Source organism: Somniosus microcephalus, chromosome 28, assembly GCF_052327205.1.
Source record: "Somniosus microcephalus isolate GS21.2 chromosome 28, FLI_Smic_1.0, whole genome shotgun sequence".
NCBI classification, from domain to species: Eukaryota; Metazoa; Chordata; class Chondrichthyes; order Squaliformes; family Somniosidae; genus Somniosus; species Somniosus microcephalus.
The window spans coordinates 28,968,063-28,980,148 of record NC_141014.1 but is presented as its reverse complement, the minus strand read 5'-3'; the positions used below and the strand labels follow the sequence as shown (position 1 = coordinate 28,980,148).

The following is a 12,086-nucleotide window of genomic DNA, read 5'->3' as shown; positions in this document are numbered from 1 at the left end:
ACCGGGGGTCTCTGGGGGAGTGTCAATATACCCGGGGGTCCCTGGGGGAGTGTCAATATACCCGGGGGTCCCTGGGGGGGTGTCAATATACCCGGGGGTCCCTGGGGGAGTGTCAATATACCCGGGGGTCCCTGGGGGAGTGTCAATATACCCGGGGGTCCCTGGGGGAGTGTCAATATACCCGGGGGTCCCTGGGGGAGTGTCAATATACCCGGGGGGTCCCTGGGGGAGTGTCAATATACCCGGGGGTCCCTGGGGGAGTGTCAATATACCGGGGGTCTCTGGGGGAGTGTCAATATACCCGGGGGTCCCTGGGGGGGTGTCAATATACCCGGGGGTCCCTGGGGGAGCGTCAATATACCGGGGGTCTCTGGGGGAGTGTCAATATACCCGGGGGTCCCTGGGGGGGTGTCAATATACCCGGGGGTCCCTGGGGGAGTGTCAATATACCCGGGGGTCCCTGGGGGAGTGTCAATATACCCGGGGGGTCCCTGGGGGAGTGTCAATATACCCGGGGGTCCCTGGGGGAGCGTCAATATACCCGGGGGTCCCTGGGGGAGCGTCAATATACCGGGGGTCTCTGGGGGAGTGTCAATATACCCGGGGGTCCCTGGGGGGGTGTCAATATACCCGGGGGTCCCTGGGGGAGTGTCAATATACCCGGGGGTCCCTGGGGGAGCATCAATATACCGGGGGTCTCTGGGGGAGTGTCAATATACCCGGGGGTCCCTGGGGGAGTGTCAATATACCCGGGGGTCCCTGGGGGAGTGTCAATATACCCGGGGGTCCCTGGGGGAGTGTCAATATACCCGGGGGTCCCTGGGGGAGTGTCAATATACCCGGGGGTCCCTGGGGGAGTGTCAATATACCCGGGGGTCCCTGGGGGAGTGTCAATATACCCGGGGGTCCCTGGGGGAGTGTCAATATACCCGGGGGTCCCTGGGGGAGTGTCAATATACCCGGGGGTCTCTGGGGGAGTGTCAATATACCGGGGGTCTCTGGGGGAGTGTCAATATACCCGGGGGTCCCTGGGGGAGTGTCAATATACCCGGGGGTCCCTGGGGGAGTGTCAATATACCCGGGGGTCCCTGGGGGAGTGTCAATATACCGGGGGTCCCTGGGGGAGTGTCAATATACCGGGGGGTCCCTGGGGGAGTGTCAATATACCGGGGGTCCCTGGGGGAGTGTCAATATACCCAGGGGTCCCTGGGGGAGTGTCAATATACCCGGGGGTCCCTGGGGGGGTGTCAATATACCCAGGGGTCCCTGGGGGAGTGTCAATATACCCGGGGGTCTCTGGGGGAGTGTCAATATACCGGGGGTCTCTGGGGGAGTGTCAATATACCGGGGGGTCCCTGGGGGAGTGTCAATATACCTGGGGGTCCCTGGGAGAGTGTCAATATACCCGGGGGTCCCTGGGGGAGTGTCAATATACCCGGGGGTCCCTGGGGGGGTCTCAATATACCGGGGGGTCCCTGGGGGAGTGTCAATATACCCGGGGGTCCCTGGGGGAGTGTCAATATACCGGGGGTCCCTGGGGGAGTGTCAATATACCCAGGGGTCCCTGGGGGAGTGTCAATATACCCGGGGGTCTCTGGGGGAGTGTCAATATACCGGGGGTCTCTGGGGGAGTGTCAATATACCGGGGGGTCCCTGGGGGAGTGTCAATATACCTGGGGGTCCCTGGGAGAGTGTCAATATACCCGGGGGTCCCTGGGGGAGTGTCAATATACCCGGGGGTCCCTGGGGGGGTCTCAATATACCGGGGGGTCCCTGGGGGAGTGTCAATATACCCGGGGGTCCCTGGGGGAGTGTCAATATACCCGGGGGTCCCTGGGGGAGCATCAATATACCGGGGGTCTCTGGGGGAGTGTCAATATACCCGGGGGTCCCTGGGGGAGTGTCAATATACCCGGGGGTCCCTGGGGGGGTCTCAATATACCCGGGGGTCCCTGGGGGAGTGTCAATATACCCGGGGGTCCCTGGGGAAGTGTCAATATACCCGGGGGTCCCTGGGGGAGTGTCAATATAACCGGGGATCCCTGGGGGAGTGTCAATATACCCGGGGGTCCCTGGGGGTTGTCAATATACCGGGGGGTCCCTGGGGGGGTGTCAATATAGCTGGGGGTCCCTGGGGGAGTGTCAATATACCCGGGGGTCCCTGGGGGTGTGTCAATATACCTGGGGGTCCCTGGGGGGGTGTCAATATAGCTGGGGGTCCCTGGGGGAGTGTCAATATACCCGGGGGTCCCTGGGGGGGTGTCAATATACCCGGGGGTCCCTGGGGGGGTGTCAATATACCCGGGGGTCCCTGGGGGAGTGTCAATATACCCGGGGGTCCCTGGGGGGGTGTCAATATACCCGGGGGTCCCTGGGGGGGTGTCAATATACCCGGGGGTCCCTGGGGGGTGTCAATATACCCGGGGGTCCCTGGGGGAGTGTCAATATACCCGGGGGTCCCTGGGGGGGTGTCAACATACCCAGGGGTCCCTGGGGGAGTGTCAATATACCCGGGTGTCCCTGGGGGAGTGTCAATATACCGGGGGTCCCTGGGGGGGTGTTAATATACCCAGGGGTCCCTTGGGGGGTGTCAATATACCCGGGGGTCCCTGGGGGAGTGTCAATATACCGGGGGTCCCTGGGGGGGTGTCAATATACCCGGGTGTCCCTGGGGGAGTGTCAATATACCGGGGGTCCCTGGGGGAGTGTCAATATACCGGGGGTCCCTGGGGCGGTGTTAATATACCCGGGGGTCCCTGGGGGAGTGTCAATATACCCGGGGGTCCCTGGGGGGGTGTCAATATACCGGGGGTCCCTGGGGGGGTGTCAATATACCCGGGGGTCCCTGGGGGAGTGTCAATATACCGGGGGTCCCTGGGGGGGTGTCAATATACCCGGGGGTCCCTGGGGGCGTGTCAATATACCGGGGGTCCCTGGGGGGGTGTCAATATACCCGGGGGTCCCTGGGGGAGTGTCAATATACCGGGGGTCCCTGGGGGGGTGTCAATATACCCGGGGGTCCCTGGGGGGGTGTCAATATACCCGGGGGTCCCTGGGGGGAGTGTCAATATACCCGGGGGTCCCTGGGGGGGTGTCAATATACCGGGGGGTCCCTGGGGGAGTGTCAATATACCCGGGGGTCCCTGGGGGAGTGTCAATATACCCGGGGGTCCCTGGGGGGGTGTCAATATACCCGGGGGTCTCTGGGGGAGTGTCAATATACCGGGGGTCCCTGGGGGAGCGTCAATATACCCGGGGGTCTCTGGGGGGGTCTCAATATACCCGGGGGTCCCTGGTGGAGCGTCAATATACCCGGGGGTCCCTGGGGGAGTGTCAATATACCGGGGGTCCCTGGGGGGCTGTCAATATACCGGGGGTCCCTGGGGGAGTGTCAATATACCGGGGGTCCCTGGGGGAGCGTCAATATACCCGGGGGTCCCTGGGGGAGTGTCAATATACCGGGGGTCCCTGGGGGGAGTGTCAATATACCGGGGGTCCCTGGGGGGGTGTCAATATACCCGGGGGTCCCTGGGGGGGTGTCAATATACCCGGGGGTCCCTGGGGGGGGTGTCAATATACCCGGGGGTCCCTGGGGGCGTGTCAATATACCGGGGGTCCCTGGGGGGGTGTCAATATACCCGGGGGTCCCTGGGGGAGTGTCAATATACCGGGGGTCCCTGGGGGGGTGTCAATATACCCGGGGGTCCCTGGGGGAGTGTCAATATACCTGGGGGTCCCTGGGGGGCTGTCAATATGCCCGGGGGTCCCTGGGGGGGTGTCAATATACCCGGGGGTCTCTGGGGGGGTGTCAATATACCCAGGGGTTCCTGGGGGAGTGTCAATATACCGGGGGGTCTCTGGGGGAGTGTCAATATACCCGGGGGTCTCTGGGGGAGTGTCAATATACCCGGGGGTCTCTGGGGGAGTGTCAATATACCCGGGGGTCCCTGGGGGAGTGTCAATATACCCGGGGGTCCCTGGGGGAGTGTCAATATACCCGGGGGTCCCTGGGGGAGTGTCAATATACCCGGGGGTCCCTGGGGGAGTGTCAATATACCGGGGGGGTCCCTGGGGGAGTGTCAATATACCCGGGGGTCCCTGGGGGAGTGTCAATATACCCGGGGGTCCCTGGGGGAGTGTCAATATACCGGGGGTCCCTGGGGGAGTGTCAATATACCGGGGGGTCCCTGGGGGAGTGTCAATATACCGGGGGTCCCTGGGGGAGTGTCAATATACCCAGGGGTCCCTGGGGGAGTGTCAATATACCGGGGGTCTCTGGGGGAGTGTCAATATACCGGGGGGTCCCTGGGGGAGTGTCAATATACCTGGGGGTCCCTGGGAGAGTGTCAATATACCCGGGGGTCCCTGGGGGAGTGTCAATATACCCGGGGGTCCCTGGGGGGGTCTCAATATACCGGGGGGTCCCTGGGGGAGTGTCAATATACCCGGGGGTCCATGGGGGAGTGTCAATATACCCGGGGGTCCCTGGGGGAGCATCAATATACCGGGGGTCTCTGGGGGAGTGTCAATATACCCGGGGGTCCCTGGGGGAGTGTCAATATACCCGGGGGTCCCTGGGGGGGTCTCAATATACCCGGGGGTCCCTGGGGGAGTGTCAATATACCCGGGGGTCCCTGGGGAAGTGTCAATATACCCGGGGGTCCCTGGGGGAGTGTCAATATAACCGGGGATCCCTGGGGGAGTGTCAATATACCCGGGGGTCCCTGGGGGTTGTCAATATACCGGGGGGTCCCTGGGGGGGTGTCAATATAGCTGGGGGTCCCTGGGGGAGTGTCAATATACCCGGGGGTCCCTGGGGGTGTGTCAATATACCTGGGGGTCCCTGGGGGGGTGTCAATATAGCTGGGGGTCCCTGGGGGAGTGTCAATATACCCGGGGGTTCTTGGGGGGGTGTCAATATACCCGGGGGTCCCTGGGGGGGTGTCAATATACCCGGGGGTCCCTGGGGGAGTGTCAATATACCCGGGGGTCCCTGGGGGGGTGTCAATATACCCGGGGGTCCCTGGGGGGGTGTCAATATACCCGGGGGTCCCTGGGGGGGTGTCAATATACCCGGGGGTCCCTGGGGGAGTGTCAATATACCCGGGGGTCCCTGGGGGGGTGTCAACATACCCAGGGGTCCCTGGGGGAGTGTCAATATACCCGGGTGTCCCTGGGGGAGTGTCAATATACCGGGGGTCCCTGGGGGGGTGTTAATATACCCAGGGGTCCCTTGGGGGGTGTCAATATACCCGGGGGTCCCTGGGGGAGTGTCAATATACCGGGGGTCCCTGGGGGGGTGTCAATATACCCGGGTGTCCCTGGGGGAGTGTCAATATACCGGGGGTCCCTGGGGGAGTGTCAATATACCGGGGGTCCCTGGGGCGGTGTTAATATACCCGGGGGTCCCTGGGGGAGTGTCAATATACCCGGGGGTCCCTGGGGGGGTGTCAATATACCGGGGGTCCCTGGGGGGGTGTCAATATACCCGGGGGTCCCTGGGGGAGTGTCAATATACCGGGGGTCCCTGGGGGGGTGTCAATATACCCGGGGGTCCCTGGGGGCGTGTCAATATACCGGGGGTCCCTGGGGGGGTGTCAATATACCCGGGGGTCCCTGGGGGAGTGTCAATATACCGGGGGTCCCTGGGGGGGTGTCAATATACCCGGGGGTCCCTGGGGGGGTGTCAATATACCCGGGGGTCCCTGGGGGGAGTGTCAATATACCCGGGGGTCCCTGGGGGGGTGTCAATATACCGGGGGGTCCCTGGGGGAGTGTCAATATACCCGGGGGTCCCTGGGGGAGTGTCAATATACCCGGGGGTCCCTGGGGGGGTGTCAATATACCCGGGGGTCTCTGGGGGAGTGTCAATATACCGGGGGTCCCTGGGGGAGCGTCAATATACCCGGGGGTCTCTGGGGGGGTCTCAATATACCCGGGGGTCCCTGGTGGAGCGTCAATATACCCGGGGGTCCCTGGGGGAGTGTCAATATAGCGGGGGTCCCTGGGGGGCTGTCAATATACCGGGGGTCCCTGGGGGAGTGTCAATATACCGGGGGTCCCTGGGGGAGCGTCAATATACCCGGGGGTCCCTGGGGGAGTGTCAATATACCGGGGGTCCCTGGGGGGAGTGTCAATATACCGGGGGTCCCTGGGGGGGTGTCAATATACCCGGGGGTCCCTGGGGGGGTGTCAATATACCCGGGGGTCCCTGGGGGGGGTGTCAATATACCCGGGGGTCCCTGGGGGCGTGTCAATATACCGGGGGTCCCTGGGGGGGTGTCAATATACCCGGGGGTCCCTGGGGGAGTGTCAATATACCGGGGGTCCCTGGGGGGGTGTCAATACACCCGGGGGTCCCTGGGGGAGTGTCAATATACCTGGGGGTCCCTGGGGGGCTGTCAATATGCCCGGGGGTCCCTGGGGGGGTGTCAATATACCCGGGGGTCTCTGGGGGGGTGTCAATATACCCAGGGGTTCCTGGGGGAGTGTCAATATACCGGGGGGTCTCTGGGGGAGTGTCAATATACCCGGGGGTCTCTGGGGGAGTGTCAATATACCCGGGGGTCTCTGGGGGAGTGTCAATATACCCGGGGGTCCCTGGGGGAGTGTCAATATACCCGGGGGTCCCTGGGGGAGTGTCAATATACCCGGGGGTCCCTGGGGGAGTGTCAATATACCCGGGAGGGTCCCTGGGGGAGTGTCAATATACCCGGGGGTCCCTGGGGGATTGTCAATATACCAGGGTCCCTGGGGGAGTGTCAATATACCCGGGGGGGTCCCTGGGGGAGTGTCAATATACCCGGGGGTCCCTGGGGGAGTGCCAATATACCCGGGGGGGTCCCTGGGGGAGTGTCAATATACCCGGGGGTCCCTGGGGGAGTGTCAATATACCCGGGGGGGTCCCTGGGGGAGTGTCAATATACCCGGGGGTCTCTGGGGGGCTGTCAATATACCGGGGGTCCCTGGGGGGAGTGTCAATATACCCGGGGGTCCCTGGGGGAGAGTCAATATACCCGGGGGTCCCTGGGGTGTGTCAATGTACCCGGGGGGGTCCCTGGGGGAGTGTCAATATACCGGGGGTCCCTGGGGGAGTGAAATATACCCGGGGGTCCCTGGGGGGCTGTCAATATACCCGGGGGTCCCTGGGGGGGTGTCAATATACCCTGGGGGAGTGTCAATATACCGGGGGGTCCCTGGGGGGGTGTCAATATACCCGGGGGTCCCTGGGGGGGTGTCAATATACCCGGGGGTCCCTGGGGGTGTGTCAATATACCCGGGGATCCCTGGGGGTGTGTCAATATACCCGGGGGTCCCTGGGGGGGTGTCAATATACCCGGGGGTCCCTGGGGGAGTGTCAATATACCCGGGGGTCCCTGGGGGGGTGTCAATATACCCGGGGGTCCCTGGGGGGGTGTCAATATACCCGGGGGTCCCTGGGGGCGTGTCAATATACCGGGGGTCCCTGGGGGGGTGTCAATATACCCGGGGGTCCCTGGGGGGAGTGTCAATATACCCGGGGGTCCCTGGGGGGGTGTCAATATACCCGGGGGTCCCTGGGGGGAGTGTCAATATACCCGGGGGTCCCTGGGGGGTGTCAATATACCCGGGGGTCCCTGGGGGGGTGTCAATATACCCGGGGGTCCCTGGGGGGAGTGTCAATATACCCGGGGGTCCCTGGGGGGGTGTCAATATACCCGGGGGTCCCTGGGGGGGTGTCAATATACCGGGGGGTCCCTGGGGGAGTGTCAATATACCCGGGGGTCCCTGGGGGGGTGTCAATATACCGGGGGGTCCCTGGGGGAGTGTCAATATACCGGGGGTCCCTGGGGGAGCGTCAATATACCGGGGGTCCCTGGGGGAGCGTCAATATACCCGGGGGTCTCTTGGGGGGGGTCTCAATATACCAGGGGGTCTCTGGGGGGCTGTCAATATACCGGGGGTCCCTGGGGGGGTGTCAATATACCGGGGGTCCCTGGGGGGGTGTCAATATACCCGGGGGTCCCTGGGGGGGTGTCAATATACCCGGGGGTCCCTGGGGGAGCGTCAATATACCCGGGGGTCCCTGGGGGAGTGTCAATATACCGGGGGTCTCTGGGGGGCTGTCAATATACCGGGGGTCCCTGGGGGAGTGTCAATATACCCGGGGGTCCCTGGGGGAGTGTCAATATACCGGGGGTCCCTGGGGGAGTGTCAATATACCGGGGGTCCCTGGGGGGTGTCAATATACCCGGGGGTCCCTGGGGGGGTGTCAATATACCCGGGGGTCCCTGGGGGAGCGTCAATATACCCGGGGGTCCCTGGGGGAGTGTCAATATACCCGGGGGTCCCTGGGGGAGTGTCAATATACCGGGGGGTCTCTGGGGGAGTGTCAATATACCCGGGGGTCCCTGGGGGAGTGTCAATATACCCGGGGGTCCCTGGGGGAGTGTCAATATACCCGGGGGTCTCTGGGGGAGTGTCAATATACCGGGGGGTCTCTGGGGGACTGTCAATATACCCGGGGGTCTCTGGGGGAGTGTCAATATACCCGGGGGTCCCTGGGGGGGTGTCAATATACCCGGGGGTCCCTGGGGGAGTGTCAATATACCCGGGGGTCCCTGGGGGAGTGTCAATATACCCGGGGGTCTCTGGGGGAGTGTCAATATACCCGGGGGGTCCCTGGGGGAGTGTCAATATACCAGGGTCCCTGGGGGAGTGTCAATATACCCGGGGGGGGGGTCCCTGGGGGAGTGTCAATATACCCGGGGGTCCCTGGGGGAGTGCCAATATACCCGGGGGGGTCCCTGGGGGAGTGTCAATATACCCGGGGGTCCCTGGGGGAGTGTCAATATACCCGGGGTGGTCCCTGGGGGAGTGTCAATATACCCGGGGGTCTCTGGGGGGCTGTCAATATACCGGGGGTCCCTGGGGGGAGTGTCAATATACCCGGGGTTCCCTGGGGGAGTGTCAATATACCCGGGGGTCCCTGGGGTGTGTCAATATACCCGGGGGGGTCCCTGGGGGAGTGTCAATATACCGGGGGGTCCCCGGGGGGCTGTCAATATACCGGGGGTCCCTGGGGGGAGTGTCAATATACCTGGGGGTCCCTGCGGGAGTGAAATATACCCAGGGGTCCCTGGGGGGCTGTCAATATACCCGGGGGTCCCTGGGGGGGTGTCAATATACCCTGGGGGAGTGTCAATATACCGGGGGGTCCCTGGGGGGGTGTCAATATACCCGGGGGTCCCTGGGGGAGTGTCAATATACCGGAGGGTCCCTGGGGGGGTGTCAATATACCCGGGGGTCCCTGGGGGAGTGTCAATATACCGGGGGGTCCCTGGGGGGGTGTCAATATACCCGGGGGTCCCTGGGGGGAGTGTCAATATACCCGGGGGTCCCTGGGGGAGTGTCAATATACCCGGGGGTCTCTGGGGGAGTGTCAATATACCGGGGGGTCTCTGGGGGACTGTCAATATACCCGGGGGTCTCTGGGGGTGTGTCAATATACCCGGGGGTCCCTGGGGGTGTGTCAATATACCCGGGGGTCCCTGGGGGAGTGTCAATATACCCGGGGGTCCCTGGGGGAGTGTCAATATACCCGGGGGTCTCTGGGGGAGTGTCAATATACCCGGGGGGGTCCCTGGGGGAGTGTCAATATACCAGGGTCCCTGGGGGAGTGTCAATATACCCGGGGGGGTCCCTGGGGGAGTGTCAATATACCCGGGGGTCCCTGGGGGAGTGCCAATATACCCGGGGGGGTCCCTGGGGGAGTGTCAATATACCCGGGGGTCCCTGGGGGAGTGTCAATATACCCGGGGGGGTCCCTGGGGGAGTGTCAATATACCCGGGGGTCTCTGGGGGGCTGTCAATATACCGGGGGTCCCTGGGGGGAGTGTCAATATACCCGGGGGTCCCTGGGGGAGTGTCAATATACCCGGGGGTCCCTGGGGTGTGTCAATATACCCGGGGGGGTCCCTGGGGGAGTGTCAATATACCGGGGGGTCCCTGGGGGGCTGTCAATATACCGGGGGTCCCTGGGGGGAGTGTCAATATACCCGGGGGTCCCTGGGGGAGTGAAATATACCCAGGGGTCCCTGGGGGGCTGTCAATATACCCGGGGGTCCCTGGGGGGGTGTCAATATACCCTGGGGGAGTGTCAATATACCGGGGGGTCCCTGGGGGGGTGTCAATATACCCGGGGGTCCCTGGGGGAGTGTCAATATACCGGAGGGTCCCTGGGGGGGTGTCAATATACCCGGGGGTCCCTGGGGGAGTGTCAATATACCGGGGGGTCCCTGGGGGGGTGTCAATATACCCGGGGGTCCCTGGGGGGAGTGTCAATATACCCGGGGGTCCCTTGGGGGAGCGTCAATATACCGGGGGGTCCCTGGGGGAGTGTCAATACACCGGGGGTCCCTGGGGGAGTGTCAATACACCGGGGGTCCCTGGGGGAGTGTCAATATACCGGGGGGTCCCTGGGGGAGTGTCAATACACCGGGGGTCCCTGGGGGAGAGTCAATATACCGGGGGGTCCCTGGAGGAGTGTCAATATACCGGGGGGGTCCCTGGGGGAGTGTCAATATACCGGGGGGGTCTATGGGGGAGTGTCAATACACCGGGGATCCCTGGGCGAGTGTCAATATGCCGGGAGGTCCCTGGGGGAGTCAATGTAGGGGGAGATTTAATAGAGGTATTCAAAATTACAAGGGGTATTGATAGAGTAAAGAAGGAGAAGCTGTTTCCACTGGCAGGAGGGTCGGTAACCAGGGGACACAGATGAAGGTCTTTGGCAAAAGGACCAGAGGGGAGATGAGGTGAATTTTTTTTTTTACGCAGCCTGTTGTGACCTGGAATGTGCTAGTATAATTTCGAAAGGGAATTGGATAAATACTCGAAGGGGGAAAGAATGGCAGGGCTGTGGGGAAGGAGCAGGGAGAGTGGGCCTAGTTGAGTAGCTGCATGAATCTATGATTCAGGAATGAGAACAGCGCATGACACAGCGGATGTGGCCGAATGCGCACGGCTTTGTGCAGCTCTTGTGAGAAGCCCATTGCCCTGTCTGAAAGAATTCCCCCTTTAAGGGACACAAGGAGATGGCAGGACTCACTGACATGAATCAGTCATTCATGAAAGAAAGACTTATGAAATAATACTGAGCGGCCTGCAGGTGGCGCTGTCCAGGGAGAGTATAAATACTCGGGCACGGGCCCAGCTTGCGCAGGACATTCTCAACAGGAACTAGTGAAGGACACAACTAGACCTCCATGTTGTAAAACAGTTGATTAAAGCTTTGTTTAACGCTTAGACCAAGTGCCTAGTAGTTTTCTTATGTCACTCACTTTGCTCCGACCGCTCTCCGACACGGCCAGGCTGCTTGCACTGTTCTGCCTGCTCATGTTCGGAGGAGCCGGACTTCGACTCCTTATAGAGAGGCTGGACGGCAAGGGCGGAGCAGGTGGCACGGGTGCGGCATTGCCGCTGTAATCCGCAGGTGGCAAGGCATAATCCTTAGAGTCCAACAAATCTTCGACACTTTGGCTGCTCCGCATCGGAAACGCCCTGCAAGACAAAGAGAACGTACAATAGCAAAATACTGCAGATGCTGGAAATCCGAAATAACAACAGAAAACGCTGGAAAAACTCAGCAGGCCAGGCAACATCCGTGGAGAGAGAAACAGAGTCAACGTTTCAGGTCGAAACCCTTCGTCAGAACTGAGAAAAAAAAAGGCAGGAAATGAAACAGATTAAAAGGCAGTTTGGGGGCTGGGAAATGGGGGAGGGGATGAAAGAAGAGACATTAAGAGATATTCAAGGTGAGACGAGATGGTAATCGGACAGGTAAAGAAACAAACAATGGCTCTAGATGAAGTGTGAAATGTGTTGGCAGAGTGAGAGACCGCTGCCATGTCGGAGAGAGAGAAGAAAAAAGGAAAAGGCACAAACCAAAAGTGTGGATAAAAAATATAAAAATATAATAGGGGCCGAGGTTATGATCTGAAATTGTGGAACTCGATATTGAGTCCGGAAGGCTGTAAAGTGCCTGATCGGAAGATGAGGTGCTGTTCCTCGAGTTTACGCTGAGCTTCTGTATGAGAGAACCTATC

The 12,086-nt window shown here is 61.6% G+C and overlaps 1 protein-coding gene across 1 annotated transcript in view; it reads right to left on the bottom strand.

Annotated features, from left to right (window-relative positions):
* The window catches only part of LOC147099474 (BAR/IMD domain-containing adapter protein 2-like 2), a 110,046-nt gene that overhangs the window by 18,033 nt on the left and 79,927 nt on the right, over window positions 1-12,086 (bottom strand). Inside the window, exon 12 of the mRNA XM_085969650.1 lies at window positions 11,322-11,541. Coding sequence (XP_085825776.1) covers window positions 11,322-11,541 — 220 coding nt within the window. The remainder of the gene's footprint in view (window positions 1-11,321; window positions 11,542-12,086) is intronic.